General features: G+C 37.2%; 1 protein-coding gene and 1 long non-coding RNA gene across 6 annotated transcripts in view; both read right to left on the bottom strand.

Moving 5' to 3' along the window:
- LOC127881981 (solute carrier family 40 member 1-like) overlaps positions 1-23,135 on the bottom strand; it is a 31,198-nt gene extending 8,063 nt beyond the window's left edge. Inside the window, exons 1-7 of one of the 5 annotated variants that reach the window (XM_052430294.1) lie at positions 23,075-23,095; positions 18,902-19,061; positions 16,947-17,011; positions 15,761-15,920; positions 12,206-12,451; positions 10,339-10,557; positions 1,971-2,312 (exon numbers count right to left, since the gene is read on the bottom strand). In XM_052430294.1, coding sequence (XP_052286254.1) covers positions 1,971-2,312; positions 10,339-10,557; positions 12,206-12,451; positions 15,761-15,920; positions 16,947-17,006 — 1,027 coding nt within the window. In that variant the 5' untranslated portion in view covers positions 17,007-17,011; positions 18,902-19,061; positions 23,075-23,095. Of the gene's footprint in view, positions 1-1,970; positions 2,313-10,338; positions 10,558-12,205; positions 12,452-15,760; positions 15,921-16,946; positions 17,012-18,901; positions 19,062-21,149; positions 21,276-21,538; positions 21,632-23,074 lie in introns of those variants that run through there. The other 4 variants (XM_052430283.1, XM_052430305.1, XM_052430272.1 and 1 more) reach the window with 4 other exon arrangements.
- On the bottom strand, positions 12,496-14,819 carry LOC127882227 (uncharacterized). The gene is made up of 3 exons (XR_008050451.1): positions 14,647-14,819; positions 13,431-13,567; positions 12,496-12,793 (listed from the first exon to the last, which is right to left on the bottom strand). It is a non-coding gene; the product is annotated as an uncharacterized LOC127882227 (long non-coding RNA).
- Positions 23,136-23,670: the final 535 nt, after the last annotated feature.

The raw sequence follows: 23,670 nt of genomic DNA, 5'->3' as shown, positions 1-23,670 counted from the left end.
TATTCTGCGCCTTTTTACAAATTAATAAAGAACATTTTCGTTGTTTAAAACACTCGTTAACGATTATTCAGTCCCACTTATCCGCTAAAAATAACAAAGAACGTGTCAATGACATAAAATAATAAGGGACAGTTTCTATCACCTAAAATAACAGACTTGTTAATTGGCATATGCCAAACAAGGCCCACCTCCTGCAAGTGACTACCAAGTGTCACCTCTCTTTCCCCAACACGATTTTTTCGCAACCGCGTATTACATGTATTACAAACAAATCGGACGTGTTTTTTTTTCAAAACCAGAAATGGACGAATTTAAGAGCGGACGAAATAGTCATTTTTATGAAAAGGGCGAAATTTTGTGCCGACGAAAATAAATGGTTTCACAGTAATATACTAAATATAAACAAACACACTTGAGTGTTCTTCTGGTGTTAATGATGTATTAATTGAGTTAAATTAATATATTTAATTTGTTTACCTTTCAATATCTCAGTTTTTTTTTCCTTCTTTGGGACCCGCCGAAAATCGGCCCTTTCCCCTCGGATTTTTTTTCCCCTCAGCTGGTAAAATTTCCCCTAGATTTCATTTTCCCCTAAAAAAAAAAAAAAAAAAAAAAATTTTTTTTTTTCCCTTTAAATATATAAGTTATCCTGATCCACTGTAGAAACTAAAAATATCTTGCATAATTAAATTATCTGTTGCCTTGAATTTGTTTTAAAAACAGTAAAATATGTTAAATTGATTATTTTAGACTTTGCTTATTTTCCCCAAGATCCAGCTTTTCGCACAATTTTTTCCCCCAAAATTCGACGTTTCGCGCGATTTTTTTCCCCTCAAAAAAGGCCAGGCCCTTTCCCCAAAATTAGATAAAAACCCATGTATCTTGCATTTCACATCTTCACTCAGTTCAAAGCTATTTCAGTTAACTGAACAGCGTGACAAACATAATAAAGCAGAATATGCATATGAATCTGATTATACACAGACCCACAGACATATAAAAATCAAATCATGTTTGTCTATTTCCATTTTCGAACGATACTCTCAAAATTGTTTAACTTCGCGAGTAGACTACACTCCAATTTGCAAACACTGGTTTCCGTGACACAAATTCAGTGGGCACATTTCTTAACAAAATATGTGTTGCTTGTATCTAAAACGTAGTCATTTTTTTTGACAAACACATTTCATTATTCCTATCAGACTAGGTGATGTCAGTCGTTTATTCGATTGCTATTTGTTATTTCAATAATCTTAATTTTCTCTTCACAACGGCGCCATTTGCAAACAAATTACAGAGCGCATTTTAAGAACACGATTTTAATTGGAAGATTGGGAAACGACAGCCAATTATATGGCTCGTTTTAAAAATGCTTAGGCAGAATCTACCAGTGTAAAATGCGGAGAGATTTCGCGGGCCGCGGATATTTCGGACCGCTTATGAAATACGTCCGCGGAATCGGTGGTAGCCCCTCTCCCCCACATTTTTTAAAACGAATTTACGCAAATCTCAGAAGTGACATCCGGGACAACCCGATCCGCGGAAATCCGCGGATCCGCGGAAAAATCACACCCCTGTTCTTTTAGCCAAATAAGGAAAACTGCCCCTCCCACTGGCGGCCATGTTTTTCAACGGACCGAAACAACTTTTGAACTCGACCAACATATCATTAAGGCAAACATTTTGTCAAGTTACATGAAGATTGGGCATGAAATGTGACTTCTACAGTGTTAACAAGGTTTTCTTTTTTTGACCAAGTGACCTAGTTTTTGACCCGGCACAACCCAGTTTCGAAATCGGCCGAGATTTCATAGGGACAAAGCTTCTGACCAGGTTTCATGAAGATGGAACAAGAAATGTGGCCTCTAGAGTGTTTACGAGCAAATGTTTACGGACGGACATACGAAAGACAAAGACCGGTCACAAAAGCTCACCAGAGCAATCAGGTGAGTTAAAAAACGAGAACTCACCAATAGTTATATTGTCAAAGCCAAGCACTGTCATATAAAGACTGGCCAGACCCAGACCTGCAAAGGCCACCTGGTAGCCCATGTATATCTTCCACCCTCGAACCAGTATTAGAATGCCAGAAAACATCTTCTGACAAACTGTTTTTCGTTTAACATCCAACTCTGGGCTCTTCTTCACTTCCTTACTTGTAGATTTATCATTTAGGGGTTCTGATTGGCTCTCTGTCACCATGGTTTTGGATTGATTCTGGTCTGGTCCATCAGCCACGATTTTGCCTTCATGAAGTTCCACATCTTCAGGACTTGATTTTAGCACGACAAGCTCCTCAGCTCCGTGTGCCTCTGAAGAATGCATATCAAATAGAGATTGAGTTTGTATTTTTTGCAAAAATATGTTATTTTAAAGAGCATGAAATCTTGTTAATAATGAGATGCTAAACTAATATAGATTTCATATAATATAGAAAATAGAGAAGGCATAGAATACCAAATAATTAATTATTAAAATAGAAGTAAAAATATTAAAATGCCAATACTACAATTGAATATTCAAATAGATCTATACAAATAATTTGTCCCATCCCTATTATAAACAAGCAACAAGGTAAGGACACAAAACCAGAATGAAGATGTTGAAGATATTAATTGAAATAAATGTGCCTCCCATGATAGGCCTGCATGTACAGTGCAAGCTACCTACACACAAAAAAACTTCAGCAACATACCTCCTACCAAACTCATTTTTTTAACACGGAACAGTTTGTTCTGTTACAAATAACAGTTTTATATGAACATGATTCAATGGGTCCAAAATGAGACCTAAAACTAGGTCTGAATGAACGCTACCAACAATTTTTTTCTGAACAATACCCACATAAAAAATCAAGATATTAAAAGCCGACGTTTTTTTCATTTTTAGAAACAATATCCTTGATCTTATCACAACTGGTCCAAAACAGAATCCCAATCAAGGAATACATATAAGCTACCTATAAACAAAATTTCATGACAATTTCTCCACCCAGACTCAAGTTTCTGAGAAGAAACTTCAATTTATTTTAAGTAATAGTGACCTTACTTTAAGCCAACTGGCCATAAATGCAATCCTAAGCTAAGTCTGCAGGTAATGTACCTACACCTGGTATTCAGTCAAGTACCTGAACTTAAGTTATTGAGAGTATGTCATTTTTTATTTTAAGTAACAGTGACCTTGACCCTAATTTGACATGCACGAAATAATTGCCAAGCTAGGTCTTCATAGAATGTTCCATCCGTCTTTCAATATTCAAAGTTTGTCCAGGTTGGTCTATGCAAATTAAAGTTATTTTCCGGAATCCGACGGCTTGCTGTCTTTCTGCTTTTAGTAACAGCTTCCTTGACCTGACGGGCCCCGAATATAATGCACAATAGATTTTAATGATAGCTTGCTATATCCAAGGTGTCATTTAGATCAATTATACAAAACTTAAGTTATAAATCTGCAATCACCTATTTGATGACCCCTGCCCATCTAACAGCATTTTCAACTGTATTAAAAAAAACAAATTTTTAAAGTAAAATTCATTTTAATTATTAAATACTTACCTGTTATCTCTAGCTTATCCCTTTCCAGGGAGTTAATTATCCGGAAAACTTAAAGCGCTGGGAATCACCCACCTCTAATAAAGAAAACCAAGTCAGGTTAAACATAGTACAATGTAACCTAACCGGAAAACAAGAACATCAACTCATCTTTCCTTTACAAAAACATAAAATGACAATGAGCGGGGTGGGAGGTGGAACTTAACGATAACAGGTAAGTATTTAATAATTAAAATGAATTTTACTTTAAAAATTTGTTTCAATAAAATAAATACATAACTTTTATCTCTAGTTGATTTTGCAGCTGCGGCGGGAAGGTTCGCATATTTTTTCCCATCACAGCAAAACCCATATTTAGCGTTTTCAGCCAGAGATAGTATATAATGTCATCAGATTATCTTCGTTAGTACCATATTGTACGTACATGTACTTAATTCTCGGATGGCCTAGAGTACTTGCGCAATAGAAGAAATAACAGTTTGAGCCACAAGAGGACCCAACATATACAAATTGTCTTGTTGGCACTCAAGAGAACGAAGATAAAAAGAGGAGAAGGTGGTAGGATTCCTCCAGAAAGCAGCTTGAAACACTTTAGACAGTGGGGTATAATTAATATAAGCCCACGAAGCCAAAAGAGATCTTAATTCATGCGGTCTTATCTTAAACAGGGATAAATCACTGGATGAAAGAGAAGAATAAGCCTTCTTAATTGTCAAGGCTATCCAACGGGAAATAGAAGCCGCAGACACATCGCCCCCCCCCCCTTTAATAGAATGAAAAGTCTTTTACGAGAACCTCGAATAAACTTTACTCTCTTAAAGTAGAACTTCAAAGCCTTTACCGGGCAAAGGAGTCTATCATCATTTTCATGTCCACAAGTTCTAGAACGACTTGGAACTTTGAAGGATTTGGAAGCCATAGAGGGAAGTTGATTTTTAGCAAAAAATCCTGGCTGACATAATAATGTAACAGATCCATCAACAGCATCAAAACGAAGATGGTTATCTCCTATAGAAAGAGCATGAATTTCACTTCTCCGTTTGGATGAAGCCATAGTAAGAAGAAAAACGGTCTTCCAGTTTAGGAACTGTAAAGAAGCCTGATCAAGGGGTTCATAGGGAGCCTTAGTAAGCGAACCAAGCACACAAGCTTAATCCCATTTAGGAGCCAGTGTTCGAGATACAGGACGTTTAAGTTCCATAACTCTAATCAGTTTCGAAATCGCTGGATCAGCACAGATTTGTGATGACTTAGTAAAAGCCAATGTATGCGAAATCATAGATCTGTATCCTTTGATAGAGCTAAGAGAAAGTTTCTTATCATCAAAAAGATATATGAGAAAATCCGCTATGCGTCTAGCAGAGGAATTGAGGGAATCAATTTTCCCTCGAATACACCAATTAGAGAAGAGTTTCCAGCGAGCATCATAGACTGCTCTGGTGGATTTTCTCCTTGCAGAAGCAACGAGGGTTGAAGCCCTGACAGAAAAACGTTTCTTCTGCAGAGATTGCCTGATAACGGCCAGACGTGTAAGTGGAACATTACTGAATCTGCATGTAGTCTGCCGCTTTGAGTTGGTACCAAGCGAACGAAAGCGCGTCTATTGCCCACGCTGCTGGATCGTAAACTGGACTCACATACAGAGGTAGTCTGTAGTTGTGTCTGGTTGCAAATAGATCTACCAGGGGATAACCAAACTTGAAAAAGATCTGGTTGGTCACTTCTTGATGAAGTGTCCATTCCGATGGAAGTATCTGGTGTTTGCGAGACAACCCATCCGCCAGGGCGTTGAGGCGACCTGGTATGTATTTGGCCAGAATATAAATGTTGAGTGTTTTGCAAAAAACAAGTAATTTCCTGGTTTCCAGATACAGGGATAGAGAATGTGTTCCCCCCTGTGCCTGGATGTAAGCCACCACCGATGTGTTGTCTGTTGACACCATCACACAAGAGTCTCGAAGATATGACTGGAAATGAGATACAGCTAGAAATACTGCTCGCATTTCTAGATTGTTGATATGAAGGTGAGATTCCTGATGAGACCACAACCCTGAAACTATTTGACTGAGAGGTTCCAGGTGAGCACCCCATCCTTCCTTGCTTGCATCCGTGATTAGATGTAATGACGGTTGCTGAGGAAGAAGTGGTACTCCTGCTAAGAGAGTCTCCTCGTCTAGCCACCACTGAAGATGAGACACTAGGGAAGGATGGATTGGAATCTGTTTTAACAGATTGCCCGGATACCATTTCCCACAAGCTGAGAGATAATGCTAAAGAGGACGTAGGAATAGACGTCAAAACTGCACAAAGTCTGCTACTGAGCTCAGGATACCGTTGAGGGAGAGGAACTCTTGAGCTGTTATATGAGATTGGGACAAAACCCAGTTGACCTTAACCAGAAGGTCTAATATACGTTGACATGACACTCTGACCCGATTGATGTGTGTCAAGAAATTCATTCCACGAAAGTGAAGTCCTGAGAAGGAATGAGGTCTGACTTGTCTGCATTGAGGAGTCCTAAAGAGAAGAGTTCCTTCCAAGAGAATTCTATGTTGGTCAGAAGTAAATGACGATTGAGCTGGTGTAAGAGCCAGTCGTCGAAATACTGAAGAAGAACAATCCCGTGAACTCGGAGGTGAGCTCCGACTGCAGCTATTAGTTTGGTAAAAACTCTTGGGGCGGTCGCCAAACCAAATGGCATGGCCCGGAACTGGTAGACTTGGCCATGAAAGGCGAATCGAAGGTACTTCCGGAAGTTGGGAAGTATAGGAACATGGAAGTACGCATCTTCCAGATCCAAAGACACCCCCCAGTGCAGGGGTTTGATGGAGTTCCGTATGAAGGAAGGAGTCTCCATTTTGAAAGTTGGTTTGAGAAGGTACATTTTGAACACTTTTTAATCTATTACTGGTCTCCAGGAACCATTTAATTTTCTTTTGAACAAGAAAAAGATGACTGTAGAATCTTGGAGAGTAAGGATCTTGAACCCTTTTTTCCGCCTGTTTTTCCAAGAGCCCGAGAATGGACTGTGGAATATGTGAATGCTTAGATACCAGTTCAATCGGAACGCGAGAAAGTGAAGGCCTTTTTTTAATTGAAAAGTCAGGCCTTTTGTATCCAGAGAATGAACCCATGCGTCTGAAGTAATTTGAAGCCATCGGTTTGAAAAGTGGAAAAGTCTGGCCCCGACTGGTATTTCCGGAATGGGAGGTTGTGGAGGTAGAAAGGGTTGGGACCTAGGGCTGATAAGGAGGAGGTACGCCCTTGCCAACAGAAGGATTTGACATTCCTCTGATCCGGCATGGGTTTGTTCTTTTTCCCAGAATCTCTACCAGAAAACTTCTTAGAAAAAGATGGTCTGTTATAGGAAGAAGGCCTGTTAGGACCCGACCGTGGATTAACAGCAGGTCTCGTTTCTCTTAGCCTTCTTGGATGCTGGAACTGCTTAAAGGCTCCTTGGCGTTGTCCAGAATTGTTTCTAGCTAAAGAAGCATGGAATTTGCTCATCCTTGTCAGCTGTGATTGCTTCTTGTATCCTTCCACCAAAAAGGAAACCTGATGTGAGAGGAGCCGTTCTGAGCGAGTTCATACCTGGTTCTAAGAGAAAATCTTTAGGTAAAGATGAAAGGATAAGATCTCTACGAATCCTTAACATCTCAGACATTGAAGAAGCAGCGTTTTGTGAAAGGGATAATGCTGTTCGTAATAGGTGGATCAATAAATCCCTAAGTTCTTCCAGAACACTCTCTACTTTCCCAATGTTCTATCATGGAAAAAGGGACAGACACTGAAGTAGCTGAACTAGGCATCGTAAGCAAAAGCTTATTGCTGCCTGGATCCTGCGATGGTAATTTAGAACAAGATGCGTTTGTGAAACACAATGTCCCCCTATACGACGTTTGACCTTGAAGGATGACCTTGACCTTGACCCTTCACCACTCAAAATGTGCAGCTCCATGAGATACACATGCATTTCAAATATAAAATTGCTAGCTTCAATATTGCAGAAGTGACTTTACATGAGCAATTTTGACCCATATATTTGACCTTGAAGGATGACCTTGACCGTTCACCACTGAAAATGTGCAGCTCCATGAGATACACATGCATGCCAAATATCAAGTTGCTATCTTCAATATTGCAAAAGTACTCAAAAAATTAGCGATTTGGGCCACATATATTTGACCTCTGACCTTGAAGGATGACCTTGACCTTGACCTTTCACCACTCAAAATGTGCAGCTCCATCAGATACACATGGATGCCAAATATCAAGTTGCTTTCTTGAATATTGAAATACTTCAAAAGTGTACATTAAATTAGCAATTTTGACCCATATATTTGACCTTTGACCTTAAAGGATGACCTTGACCTTGAGCTTTCACCACTCGAAATGTGCAGCTCCATGAGATACATATGCATGCCAAATATCAAGTTGCTATCTTCAATATTGCAAAGTTATTGCAAATGTTAAAGTTGGCGCAAACAGACCAACAGACAGACCAACCAACCAACCAACAGACAGGGCAAAAACAATATGTCCCCCATTACTATAGTGGGGGACATAAAAATCTAAACCCGAAGTCGGATCGGGTACTGGTGGTTTGTAGTTACGTTCCTGAAGTTTAGACTCCGCAAAATCCTTCGGTACTTTCCACATATCTCAAAATCCTTCGGTACTTTCCACATATCTCCTCGGATAGGAATCGTTTTATTCACTGATTCCAACGATTGAAAAACAGATAAGACAGTAGTACCAATCAGAAGGCGTGTATCCAAGCGGGAATGCGCCTTAGTAACCATGGTGGGATCAAACGTACGAACGAGTTGTTCAGTAATCGAGATCGTCAAAGTAGAAGAAGTCTCCACAGGTCGTGGACACAACTCTTCACCCAGAGTCTGGAATATCAGCTCCTAAATTTGATTACTGAAAGCCAAAAATTTATCCGTATCAATGTCCGCATCCGATTCAGCTTCACTCTCTACAGGAACAGAGGTGTGTAGAGAAACAGCAGGAACAGGAATGAAACTATCTTGTGCCAGATTGTGTGGTAAAGATGAATTATCATCCAAGACGTCAGCAATTTGATAATGCTTATCAGTATTGACCGGTACAAAATGACCAGACGCATTCTGTTCCCATAGAACATCAGGATTCTAATGGGTAGCATTAGGGGGTACACAACTAGATACGGTCGATGACATCCGTGGTGCTGATAATGTAGCAGTAGTTGTTAGCTGCGCTCCTGAAGTTCCAACATGTGTGGCTGCTAACATGAGAGCCGACACATGTGGTGAGGAAATATGTGATTCCATAAAGGAATAAGACGGTGATCGACTATCCGAATGGTAGGTACGATGTCTACGTGAGGTTTGTCGACGTCCTCGTTTTCTGCGATGTCGCGATCTGGATCGGCTGCGATGTCGAGATGTAGATCGGATGCGATGAGACCGGACTGGACAGGACCGGTGAAGGTGACCGGACCGGTCACCGATGCCGGACCGGTGACCGGCCGGTCATAGCATGACCGGACCGGACTGGACCGGTGACCGGCCGGTGAAATCATGACCGGACCGGTGACGGGCCGGTCATATCATAACCGGTTACGTCACCGGCCAAAGACCGTAGAATGGGGGCTGCCATTTGGTCAGACATTGATCGATTTATTCCACGATCAATGTCGACGGTATGTATGGTGGGAGTCATGGATGACGCCAACAGACAACACCACCATCGTGCCCAGTATCCGGTGACTGAAATGTCAGCTGGTCACCAGTGAAGTCACCGGATCATCAACGTCCGTTATAGGTTCGTGGCGTTTGCGGCTGATCAACGTCCGACGGCGACCAGCTTGTTTCCATGTGTCGGAAGACCATAAATCGCACACCGCACAGTTTTTTAAGTAGAGTACAACCGGTACATGCCAGGCAAGTGTCGTGAGAATCCCACCTTGCTTTGACGTGACCACACGAACCTCTCTTTTGTAAGTTCACTTCTGAAAACAAATGAAACGGAAAGATCCTACAACAGACAAAACCAAATGTTAAATTTAAACCACAATGTAAATAAACAAACGCTGTACAAATGTTCTCAATTATTTATTGAGGAAAAAGGCTAGAATTCCTTGTGGATTACCTAAAGAAGGAAATGGAACGAAAACCTCGTGGTGCACTTGCTCATGTACATGAGCATTATAAACAAAGATACCCAGCAAAAGCAAAATTATATCAAAAACTGCAATAAAAAGTATGACAAGTAAACCGAATAATATACAAAAAAAGATAAATAAAATTTATCCTACAAACTCCGACAATAAACACGATTAAAAGAACAAAAAAGTCCTGAGCCAAAATAGGCGTGCACTCGTGGTTGTCCGGAAAGGAAAGATGAGTTGTTGTTCTTGTTTTCCGGTTAAGTTACATTGTACTATGTTTAACCTAACTTGGTTTTCTTTATAAAAGATGGATTATTCCCAGCGCTTTAAATTTTCCGTATAATTAACTCCCTGGAAAGGGATTAGCTAGATATAACAGGTATGTATTTATGATATTAAAACTCTTTAAACATCTATTAACGTTTGTAATGATCCCTTATAAACTCAAAACATTTACAAAATGTATAAACAAATGCTTTTTGTGGTTGGATTCAACAAGAAAAAGATTTGTCACAATTATCAATGCATTATGAATACATAATGGGTTTTCTTTCCGTTAGGATGCTGTGATTGGTCTGACACCTTTAAACAGACATATACTTGAATATGAATTTTCTCAATATAAACACGTACCTTCCTCAATAGGTTTATCAGTTTTGTCTCTGGCCAAAGTTGGACACAGTTTGTAGACTTGCTGGAGCAAAAAGTATTCCACAAACACTGAGACTAGATTCCATCCGGCTATGAACAGTGCACCAATGCCAGCAGAGGCATAGTACATAATCTGCCCAGTTGCTATGGGTGCCACAAGGCTGTTCATTAAGTCGATTCTACGCAAAGTTGCTGTCATAGCTGTGAAATAAAATAAATATTGAGATATCCTGCATTCATTTGATCAATAAAACATCAAATGACCTAGATTGAAAGAGTCTATGATAGTATTGTATGCTATACACATATCCGCTGAAAACCCTATTTTCCTTTCCCTCTAAGAAGCAAACTGAAAATGGCTTTGTGCAAACAGAATAAAACCAGAACAGCCTGCCAGTAACTCACAGTCGTGCAGGTTTTATGCTGTTTGCTGCTCACCAGTATCTTTGCCTTTAAAAGTTGAATTTAGTTAGGAAGGTCTTTGATTAAATTTAACTTTCATCAGGACTTAAAATGTGTTTCTGAGTGGGATAGGGTTTAACAAGAGTAACAAGGTGTCCATAGATCCCTCACCTGTGTAAAAGGGCATGGCAAGTTTTTAACCCAAGGATATGATTTTAACAATCTTTGTTTGGAACCACAATCTGATGTCACATACCAAATATAAATGAGCAATGCTCTGTGAAAAGGGGTTTAATGCATCTGCGTCAAGTGTCGCTACTATTATCCTGTGCAGTACGACAGTCTAATCAGGGACAACACTTTTCGCTTTTATGATATTTGTCTTTAACAGAAACTCTCTTAGCAAAAATCCAGTTTAGGCGTAAAGTGTCGTCTCTGACTGTACAGGCTAATCTGAGAAGACACTTTAAGCACATGTTGCCACCACACACTCAGACAGGGCCTATTTTGACCCTAAGGGTCATGATTTGAGATTCATGTGTTCCTAGGGCTTTGCCAGTTTGTCTCCAATGTTCATGGTTTTAACAATCGTAAAGTACTTCTAGATGATGATACACACCGATTATCAAACCTCTGAGTCTAATCATTTCAGAGATTCAAGCTCCTTACTATGCAAGCTTACATCCATGTAAATCATGTGACCCCAGTGGCATGATCTGCACAGTAAATTCAGAAGTTTTTGAGAAATTGCAGGATCAAGTTTCATGAGATTCGCTTTGGTAGTAAACCGTTTTTTTTCAATGATCAGACAAGACTGAAGTAGACGGAAAGAAAATGACAGACATAACAGAAATCGATAGCTGAATGTGTAGACCAGGATTCATGATAATATCTTATGTACTTTTTGCTAAATAAAATTAAAAGTTTTGTCACATTTCAGAAACAGCGTCCTGATCTTTGATCACGTTTTTCCCTTAGTGAATATACTATTTAAAGTTTAATCCAAGTAACGTCAGTGCCATTAAGAACTCGCAGAAACAAATTTGGGGAATTGACAAACTGATGAAAAGACATGACTGACAAAAGGAAAACCAATAATACCTCCAGTTTAACTGGTCTAGGACTAGTAATTTTGTTCAAAAGAATGAGATTTATTTGTGATTATAACAAAACATCAAAGGTAAGACAAGAATGTTGCATTTAAATTTCATTCAAAAGCTATTGTAGATTCCTTTATTTTCGTTGACATTAAATTATATGTATTCATAACATCTGCCAGTTTTGTTTTATCTTAAGTTCCAGGATGTTTTGATAGTTCCAGGATGTTTTGATAATGTCTGATATATAAATTCAGACTTAAACATTTATTGGACATTCAATTTCCTAGAGTACCAAAGAAAATTAGTGTCCAACAAATAATATTAGTTTGACAGTACATATCCCTTACTTGCCAACACTTGTTTGTCTCGAGAGCATATCTCCACCACCCAATCTTTCTGGACGGCAATATTTGTGGCCATGCTCGCCAAATTGGAGATAATTGCAATAAGAATGATGATGGCATAACAGAGGTACAACAGGCCCTCGTTCGACCATGTGGTCTGTATCTTTGCCTTTAGGGTGATCACGACGTAGATGATACCGGCACAAATGATCACACTTGTATTTTGGAGCACCAGACTTGTTCGGGCAGCTGGAAATAATTTTGTAGGATCTAATATTAAAAAATAATATACAAGAGGGCCATGATGGCCCTGAATCGCTCACCTGACTAACTAAATACAATCCCAACCCTGATTTCATCAAGATAAACATTCTGACCAAATTTCATAAAGATTAGATGAAAACTGTGACCTCTATTGTCTACACAAGGTTTTTCTATTATTTGACCTAGTTTTTGACCCCAGATGAGACAAATACAATCTCAACCCAGATTTCATCAAGATAAACATTCTGACCAAATTTTATAAAGATTGGATGAAAACTGCGACCTCTATTGTCTACACAAGGTTTTTCTATTATTTGACCTAGTGACCTAGTTTTTGACCCCAGATGACCCAAATACAATCCCAACCCAGATTTCACCAAGATAAACATTCTGACCAAATTTCATAAAGATTGGATGAAAACTGTGACCTCCATTGTCTATACAAGGTTTTTCTATTATTTGTCCTTGTGACCTAGTTTTTGACCTAGTGACCTAGTTTTTTTGTACCTCAGATGACCCAAATACAATCCCAACCCAGATTTCATCAAGATAAACATTCTGACCAAATTCATAACGATTGGATGAAAACTGCGACCTCTATTGTCTACACAAGGTTTTTCTATTATTTGACCTAGTTTTTGATATAGTGACCTAGTTTTTGACCCCAGATGACCCAAATACAGTCCCAATCCAGATTTTATCAAGATAAACATTCTGACAAAATTTCATAAAGATTGGATGAAAACTGTGACCTCAATTGTCTACACAAAGTTTTTCTACTATTTGACCTAGGTTTTGACCTAGTGACCTAGTTTTTGACCCCAGATGAGACAAATACAAGCTCAACTCAGATTTTATCAAGATAAACATTCTGACCAAATTTCATAAAGATTGGATGAAAACTGTGACCTCTACTGTCTACACAAGGTTTTCTATTATTTGACCAAGTTTTATACCTAGCGACCTAGTTTTTGACCCCAGATGACCCAAATACAATCCCAACCCAGATTTCATCAAGATAAACATTCTGACCAAATTTCATAAAGATTGGATGAAAACTGCGACCTCTATTGTCTACACAAGGTTTTTCTATTATTTGACCTATTATGTGATCTAGATTTTGACCTAGTGGCCTATTTTTTGACCCCAGAACACCCAAATACAATCCCAACCCTGATTTCATCAAGATAAATGTGACCTCTATTGTCTTCACAAGGTTTTTCTATTATTTGACCTAGTGACCTAGTTTTTGACCCCTGGTGACCCAAATACAATCCCAACCTAGATTTCATTAAAATAAACATTCTGATCAAATTTTATAAAAATTGGATGAAAACTGTGACCTCTATTGTCTACACAAGGTTTTTCTATTATTTGACCTAGTGATCAGTGTTTTTGACCCCAGATGATCCAAATACAATCCCAACCCAGATTTCATCAAGATAAACATTCTGACCAAATTTCATAAAGATTGGATGAAAACTGCGACCTCCATTGTCTATACAAGGTTTTTCTATTATTTGACCTTGTGACCTAGTTTTTGACCTAGTGACCTAGTTTTTTTACCTCAGATGACCCAAATATAATTTCAACCCAGATTTCATCAAGATAAACATTCTGACCAAATTTCATATTGATTGGATGAAAACTGTGACCTCCATTGTCTATACAAGGTTTTTCTATTATTTGACCTTGTGACCTAGTTTTTGACCTAGTGACCTAGTTTTTTTACCTCAGATGACCCAAATATAATCCCAACCCAAATTTCATCAAGATAAACATTCTGACCAAATTCATAAAGATTGGATGAAAACTGCGACCTCTATTGTCTACACCAGGTTTTTCTATTATTTGACCTAGTTTTTGACCTAGTGACCTAGTTTTCGACCCCAGATGACCCAAATAAGTCCCAACCCAGATTTTATCAAGATTAACATTCTGACCAAATTTCAAAAAGATTGGATGAAAACTGTGACCTCTATTGTCTACACAAGGTTTTTCTACTGTTTGACCTAGTTTTTGACCTAGTGACCTAGTTTTCGACCCCAGATGACCCAAATAAAATCTCAACCCAGATTTCATCAAGATAAACATTCTGACCAAATTTCATAAAGATTGGATGAAAACTGTGACCTCTACTGTCTACACAAGGTTTTCTATTATTTGACCAAGTTTTATACCTAGTGACCTAGTTTTTGACCCCAGATGACCCAAATACATTCCCAACCCAGATTTCATCAAGATAAACATTCTGACCAAATTTCATAAAGATTGGATGAAAACTGCGACCTCTATTGTCTACACAAGGTTTTTCTATTATTTGACCTATTATGTGATCTAGATTTTGACCTTGTGACCTATTTTTTGACCATAGATGACCCAAATACAATCCCAACCCAGTTTTCATCAAGATAAACATTCTGACAAAATTTCATGAAGATTGGATGAAATCTGTGACCTCTACTGTCTGCACAAACAAATTGTTGACGGACCCACGCACACACCCACGCACACACAAACGGACGCCGGACATTACAGGGTCACATAAGCTCAACATGTCACTTTGTGACAGGTGAGCTAAAAAATACAATTTATATTATGCATTTATTAATATTAAAATCGTATATGTGTATGCACATATCTACTGACTAAAACATTGCACTGTTTTGCTTAAACAGTTTGAGAAGTTTAGATTGTAATTATATCAATAGCAGAATGAGTTGACCTTGCATTTGCATAATAAGCAAAAATACAAACAAATGTACATTAACAGAGGGGTTCATCACTGATGACGTCCATGTCGAGACAGATGTTTTTTGCCCTTTTATATCCTTGACAACTTTTATTAATTTGTTAAATGCTGCACACTTTCCAGCCATATCAGCAAACAAAGTGTTTATTTCAACTGTATATCTCGAGTTTACTCACTACGAAATTTCTCTGAGGATTCAAAAAATTGCAGCCCCTGCTAAGAAAATTTGTAGCGAGTAAAGTCGAGATCTAAAGCAAATATTAAAACAGATTAATCAATAATCACTTTCTTACAGATATGACTGAAAAGAGAGCAGCATTTAAAAATTAAACAAAAGTGATAAAGGTTGAAAAACTTAAAAATACCTGTCTGCATGGCCGCGGCCTTGACTATCATATGATTACCTCCTCTGATTCACAAATCTTTTTCTGGTGAAAAGAAAAATAAACTTAGCGAAACATTTCAGCATATATAATACGAAAGGGCAAATCTGACTGTTTTGTAACAAGCACATTTCTCTGCTTGACCTATTTTTATTTCACCTCTAAGTCTAGGGGTTTTATCCACCCAGTGGCCCACCAACGGCCCAAACAGAAGCATGGCTGCGCAACTTGAGAGCCCAAAGACCGCAGTGACACGTAGATTGTCTGGTGCAATAATAACCATGAACATGCCTACTCCAAACATCCACATACGATCACCCTGTAATAACACAATGTAAGCTTACATTTTTTATTGAAGATAATTTAAAATGCTTTTTTATTTGTGAAGCATTAATGTTTAATTGATCTGAGTAGACCAATCCATGAATCAAAGATCTCAACAAGTAATTATTGACAATGTTTAAGTTTTTAAGATTGAATTACCATATGCAGATGCAGAATCATACCATTTTTTCATTGCCAAAACCATAAATGCATAAATAAACATCTTTAAAAAATTGCTATTTAAAAAACAGAATGTTCAGTATTTGCCAAATTGTAAAGTTTTTAGAATACTGGAGTTTTTTCTGAAGATGGCTAATTGGTTTTATAAGCTTATAATTCTGACCAGATAAAATTTTATGATAACACATCCCGCATTAATTACTTTCTAAACATTTGAATGGTCATCCAATGGTAAATTGTATCTTATTTAATTGTAATTTATGATGACGTACCTAAAACTTGTCATACTGGGATACTGCTTATAATGATTTCTTATCATGCATGAGAGATAGGGTCTATGAAAGAGCCATTCTCTGCGAAAAATTGGTTAAATGCATGTGTGTAAAGTGCCGTCCCAGATTAGCCTGCGCAGTATGCACAGTCTAATCAGGGAGGGCACTTTTGACATTGATTGAATTTTTAGTTTAAAAGAAGTCTTTTCTAAACACAAGTCCAGTCTAAGGTAAAGAATTGTCCCTGATTAGCATGAGAGATACCCACAGGCATTTACCCTTTCCAACTCAGAGGCAAAGTGAAAATGGCTATGTGCAAACAGCATAAAACCAGATCAGCCTGGGAGTGTCTCGCAGTCTATTCAGGTTTTATGCTGTTTGCTTCTCATCAGTATCTAAGGAGTGCAAATGAAACCTTAAAAACTTGAACCTAGTAAGAAAGGTTTTTAATAACATTTTACTTTCCAAGGGACTACAAACACGTCGAAATACATATCATAAGTGGTAAACAGTAAAGCCAAATGTTGTAGAACAATGCTCAAAGACAGTTCAAACAAAACAATTTTTACCCATGATGACAGGGCAGTGCTTAAATAGATGTAGAAGCGGATTTGCCTTGACAGTGCCATCTTGCCTGAAAATAAAGATACTTGTATACTATAATCATATTCAGATGAATGTCCGGTCACAGCCTCTGTCTGTTTACCAATAGATTGAAATATTGTTGATATGTTTTGTTGGATATAGAAATAAGAGATGTGTTTGTCAGAAAGACAATGCCCCCTACTGCGCCGCTTTTATTATTATTATTTGTATGCCCCCGGTAGGGTGGCATATAGCAGTTGAACTGTCCATCAGTCAGTATGTCAGTATGTGTGTATGTCAGTCTGTCCGTCCGTCTGTCCGAAAAAAAAGCTGTAACATTGGCCATAACTTTTGCATTATTGAAGATAGAAACTTGATATTTGGCATGCATGTGTATCTCATGAAGCTGCACATTTTGAGTGGTGAAAGGTCAATGTCAAGGTCATCCTTCATGCTCAGCTCCATAAGATACATGTACACATGCATGCTAAATATCAAGTTACTATCTTAAATATTGCAAAAGTAGACTACTAGTGACCAATGTTAAAGTTTTCGGACGGACGGATGAACAGACAGTTCAAATGCTATATGCAACCCTACCGGGGGTATACAAATCAAATTTCTAGACATGATTTATATTTAAAAAATAAACATATTTTAAATTGAAAATCTATCAAAAAAGTTTCTGCAACACTTAAACAATCTGTTGAATGATTTAACTTGAAGGTTTGTTTTAAAGTCAACAGGTTTTGATGGTGACCCAGTTTTTGGACCCATCTAACCCAGATTATACTATACCCATTAAAGTTTGTTGTAGGATTGTTTTTGGTATTAAAGTTTGTGGTGTAGCACATTTTTCTACAAAAACATGTATGATGTAAAAAGAAAAATTATTGAAGGAAAAAAATCATACCTTTGTCATCAACACACTGAACTGGTTCAAAATGTGTAAACTCTGGCCTCAATTTAATTTCATGAGTGACAGGAGAAACTACACATCTGTTACATTTTTAAGACATTAAATACAAATGTGCCTTTTTAAAACACAGACATATTACTGCTTACTTTAAATGTTTCAAGCACACAATTTCATTTTAGTAGTTCCTAGTCACGGTAAGGCTACTTTTTACAGCTACATGTATCTCTATGTGGTGTGTAGTAGGAATCACTGCACAAACAGTAATAGTGTTCATGGTTATAGGCCTGGATATTACCAAACTAGCATGTTGATGGAGACACGCAATTATTTTTACAATAGTGATGATTATAACCGATTATGCTACATGTACATGTAATACTTTGACAGCAACAGCTAGTTGTCCCCCTGCTATATGATGTTCTAGTTGCAATAATTCAACTCTCAGCTTTATAACCCAATGGGCAATAGCAAAAATTATCAAAGGCTCTGGCAGTCCGTTTATATGGACTATATGATGTTCATGTTACATACCAAATACAAAACCAGTTATTTCAGAGCATTAATTTAGCTAATAGCTTATAAAAAATTAATGAAATTGTAGAATGTTTAGATAAAAAAAAGGACATAGCTTTTGTCGTTTTAAATGTATGAAGATAAAAATTGCACATTAATCATTTAATAGCATAAGAAACAATCTATGTTAGTTGGAATATTTTATGTTGAACAGTTTAGAAGATTGCTAACACAAAAATGTGTGACAGTCTGACAGTTGTCCACGATGTTTCCAGTACCAGTGAACACCGTTTTCTTTGAAACCATTAGTTAAATATGAACCTGTAAAAGTAAAACTTTTAGAGTGAGGATCACGCGATGACTTAGCCACATAAAGCGAGTAAGTAGCTTTTAATACAGATGTTGAAATTTTCAAGTAAACAATTTAAATATGTTTTATGAATTACAAAACATCACAGAAGGTATTTAAGATGATTAAATGGAAAGAGGTTTTATACATTTACTTACTTCACTCTTAGTGTTAATTTGTTTAGCTTCTGACCCTCCAGAGAACGCTGTATGTATGTACACTGTAACTCCAATATAGCGCAGTCAATGGGATCCGAGCCGCGAAACAGCGTTATAACGGATCCGCGTTATAGGTTTTGAGCTCATTTACTGCAGGGCGCTATAAAAAAACAGGTATAGAATCGCCTATGATATAGTTCATGTATATTGCCATGCTGTGTTGACGCAAATACATTGTACATGCATATAAACCAAATTGTATCGATAACAGTATACATACCGCTTTTCTTATGTGCACATTTATCTGATAATCCAATAAAATTGCAACATCACTTAAAAAATAATAATCTTGAACATTAATGACGATATATGTTTAAGAAATTCGTAAACACAACCGTACGCATATATGCCATTTTCAGAAGTGTTAAGAGTACAGTGCATTAAGGGACAGAGCTTTCATTGGACGAGCGACTTTAAATTTAGATTGAATGCAATACGAATTATGTACAAAAATTGTTTTTATTGCGTCATACGCATGCAAAAAACATGTTTCCCGGGGACTTTCTGATACCGCGCGAAAATGAAAGTGAAACTCTGTTAACAATTACCGGTACACTGCGTTCGCATGTAAATAAATCGTCTGCATTATTTAATTTCTTATACACGAACTGAAGGATTAAATGACATAATACAAGAATGATAAGGAAATGACAGAAAAAGTTGTTTTATACAGTAGGCAGTATATTTCACTGCTGCTCATTTAATATAGTCAAACTGCAACCATATCAAAGTAAGAATGTTTCAATCGTTTTGAATTACTTTAATTGTATAACTATCCCGCTTGCACTTAACTTATGGAAATTATCGCACTGAACCGCTCTGATGAGGAATACATGTAATAAACACTGACACGCGAGTTTTTCACACCTTTATTGACATTACACAACAGATTAACACCAATTAGCTGTCGGTGTTGTTTAACCTCGAGGCGATTATAATCGGTTCAACGGACGGTTGAATAAAGCAATCAACATGTGATTGCCGCCATCTTTGAATTGTCTGAAAATACATGAAGTTGCATAATACGGATTTGAATCAGAAATCAGGAAGATTGGAGAAAAAATGGGATCCAAGCACCCTCCGCGTTATATTGGATTCAGCGTTATAACGGAGCGCGTTATATTGGAGTTACAGTGTACTCATAAAAGCTCAAAGCATTCAAGAAGAATTACATAAGGGTGTTTGAAGCTTATGGAACATCAGCGCACAGGTTTTATATTGTGTTGTTCTTGAATGCTTTGAGCTTTTATGAGTGAATACATACAGCATGCCCAAGACGGTTAGTAGCTCTTAATTGGTCATTGTCTTCTCTGGTACTACATAAATGTAACCCAGGTTCTCATAAGTATACTAAAATGTACCCTGGGTAAGGAAAATCTACTAAAACATAACCAGGAATTATAAAGCTAAATTGGTAATTGTCCAGTATTTTTTTTATATTAATTATGTTCATATGTATGTCAATATTTTTTTAATGACCTCTATCTTATTAAAACTCAAACGCAAAAAAGAATGTTGAGGCAGGTTTTGTTGAAAGAGATTGAATTGGTATTCCGAAGTGTGTTTTACGACATTGGAATTTTGTACGCAAATAAAATTCGGGTACAGTCTTAACTGGCTGGGTACGTTTCAGTACATTTTCTGTACCCGGGTGCATTTAAGTATACTTAAGGTACTTGTGGTACCTTTAAGCAGTACCAGAGTATTTTAGGTATACTATGAGATACCCCAGGTATGGGCATTATACTAAAAAGTACCCTACCAATTTAGACTGTACCCAAGTTTTATTACCACCCAAAATCCTATGTCGTAAACGCGCTTCGGAATACCAATTAAATCTCTTTGAACGAAACCCATGTGATTTTCGATAATATTATTAAGGGTCCATTTTACAAAATATTGAAATAAATATGAATATCATTAATTTGGGAAAAAGCCAAAAATGACCAATTTAGAGTTAGAATTCCCGGATACGTTTTAGTATATTTTCCAAACCCTGGCCTTAACAAGTCAGCAATGGGATATATAACCTCATCAAACAATTCAGCACAAGGGTCAAGTATACTTATGAGTGCCTGTGATACATTAAAGTTGTACCCGAGCTGACAATGACTAATACAGAGTAACTTAATATATAGACTAGCAACTACATGTACGTATATATAGTATTTTAGACTGAAAAAATTACCTTTGAATAAAAATTTTAATATCTATTGAAACTATAGAAAATATGTAAATTCACGAATATTACGATTCTTATTTTTAAACAAAATGTAAAAATATTTTAAGAACAACATGAGCAATAGTTTCTTTTTTCCATTAATATACTATTTTTAGAACAAACACATGCATATAGTGACAAATTCAACAACCAATCAGAAGGGCTGATATTATGAGAACCATTGTACATGATACAGATTACCACACTCCACAGCACAGCTTGACAGGGAGCTAAAGCTAGCCAGTATTTTGTCAAAACAATACCGATTTAAATGCAGTTTTCGTTGTTATGTCAAAAGTTTAATATACATAGACATATAACACATGCGCTAGATATGCAAATGCATCAAACAATACCTTTAATTGTGTCTTCTCTGAAAACGATGCACATTTACGCCGCCATTGTTGTTCGATCATGTGACGTTTCAGTGAAATACTATGTTTTTAACTAAAAATAGGTACGAATCACCATTCGGTACCCCTCGCAGATTATAATAATCGGACTCGGGAGAAATACGGGTTGAAAGTAGTCCGCCCTCGTGATACCATTCTAAGAATGTTACAACAACAAAAACAATAACAACGATGGCGTCCATAATTCCTGTAGAGTTTGTACTTGCTCTGGCTTCAGAGCATAGAAAATCCCCATTTTCATCTTTGCAAAATGTAAACAACTCGCAAAACCGGCCATGTTTGTTTTTACTATGTAATTTTGATTCGCGTAGGCCCGCGTAGGTAGACCACAATACCGCTTCCGAAATGTGTATTCATACTATCTCCTTCGAGGTACTTATCCGATGTTTGACGGAAAGGGCCGAGAATTTGCGATTGACGAATCACATGACCGTAAACTAATTCGTATTGGACGATAGACGCTACAGCGTGTCACGAAATAGTTGCCGTAATTACTCAAGTTTTTGGACCACTTATAAACAGGGACCTATACAAACTGGTAGTATATGTCCCTGTTAAGTTTTCAGTACATTATTTTGTGTCCGAAACCATGTTTAACAAATTTAGAAAAACAATAACAACAGATGTAAGGTAATTAAAGGGATCTTTTCACGCTTTGGTAAATTGACAAAATTGAAAAAAGTTGTTTCAGATTCGCAAATTTTCGTTTTAGTTATGATATTTGTGAGGAAACAGTGATACTGAACATTTACCATGGTCTAATAGAGCCATTATATGCATCTTTTGACGATTTTAAAACCTAAAAATTATAAAGCGTTGCAACGCGAAACGATTGAATAATTTGGAGAGTTCTGTTTTTGTCGTTAAATTTTGTGAAACTACGAAGATTGCTTATATAAGGTATAAAATACGTTCAGCATGTGTACTCGGCGGAATAGCTCAGTAGGCTAAAGCGTTTTTACTTCAGGACTCTGGCAGGACTCCAGGGGTCACTGGTTCGAAACCTGGTCCGGGCAATGTTCTTTTCCTTTTTTAAATTTTATTCTTGATTTTTTACTGGAGCTTTTACGATCCAATGTTTACATTTATCGATATAAAGCATTTAATGAATAAGTTAAAAAATGCCAAAATCTGTGAAAAGGCCCCTTTAAAGAGACACTAAAAATATTGCATTGACGATTGTGTACAGCAGGATACGGCTGAATTTTGCAATAAATTTATCAGTTATTACACAGTCATAATAAAGTTAACAGGTAAGTTATAAGTTACGGTAACAGAGGTAAGGCTCAATTGACCAGTCGCCAAATTATCGATCGCTCCAAGCCAAGGTGAATGTTCTTTGAAACATGTCTTGTTTAAACATAAAATTATGTAGACATAAAAGTACTTTCAATTATTATTCCAATAAAGAGCATAATTTTAACATTAACACATTTCAACTAATATTTTCATTAGGAGCAAATATGACTTATTACTTACCTGTGATCACTAGCACGCTTTACTACACCGGAACACGATGATAATATTGGTATGGCGTACCATTTATCGTATGTCAAAAGTCAACAAGAAGATCTAGATAAACTAATGAAATGGGAACATCTTTGGGACATGGAGTTCAACCCAAGTAAATGCCAAGTTTTAAACATAACCAGAAATACATCAAAATTCTCTTTTAATTACAGACTTCATGGACAAATATTAGAAACTGTTGACAATGCAAAATACTTAGGTGTGTACACAATTTCAATACTTTTCCCGAAACACCCATGTAAATAGAATTACAAATAACGCTAATAAATCTCTTGGTTTTCTCCGCATGAACATACAGACAAGAAATTCCAACATTCGCCAGCTCGCATACACGACCATAGTTAGACCACATGTTTAATATATGCTTCTTCCGTAGGCACCATTGAGTCCTCACACATTACAAAATATACACAAAATTGAAAATGTACAGCGTCGAGCAGTCCGCTGGGTCAAGCACAACTATTCCCCATACAACAGTACATGTCACCTCCATGCAACAGGAACTTGGTTGGCATACCCTACAAGACAGACGAAATGACTAAATT

This window comes from Dreissena polymorpha, chromosome 1 (genome assembly GCF_020536995.1).
Source record: "Dreissena polymorpha isolate Duluth1 chromosome 1, UMN_Dpol_1.0, whole genome shotgun sequence".
In the NCBI taxonomy this organism is placed as follows: Eukaryota; Metazoa; Mollusca; class Bivalvia; order Myida; family Dreissenidae; genus Dreissena; species Dreissena polymorpha.
This window is presented reverse-complemented; position numbering and strand designations above follow the sequence as displayed.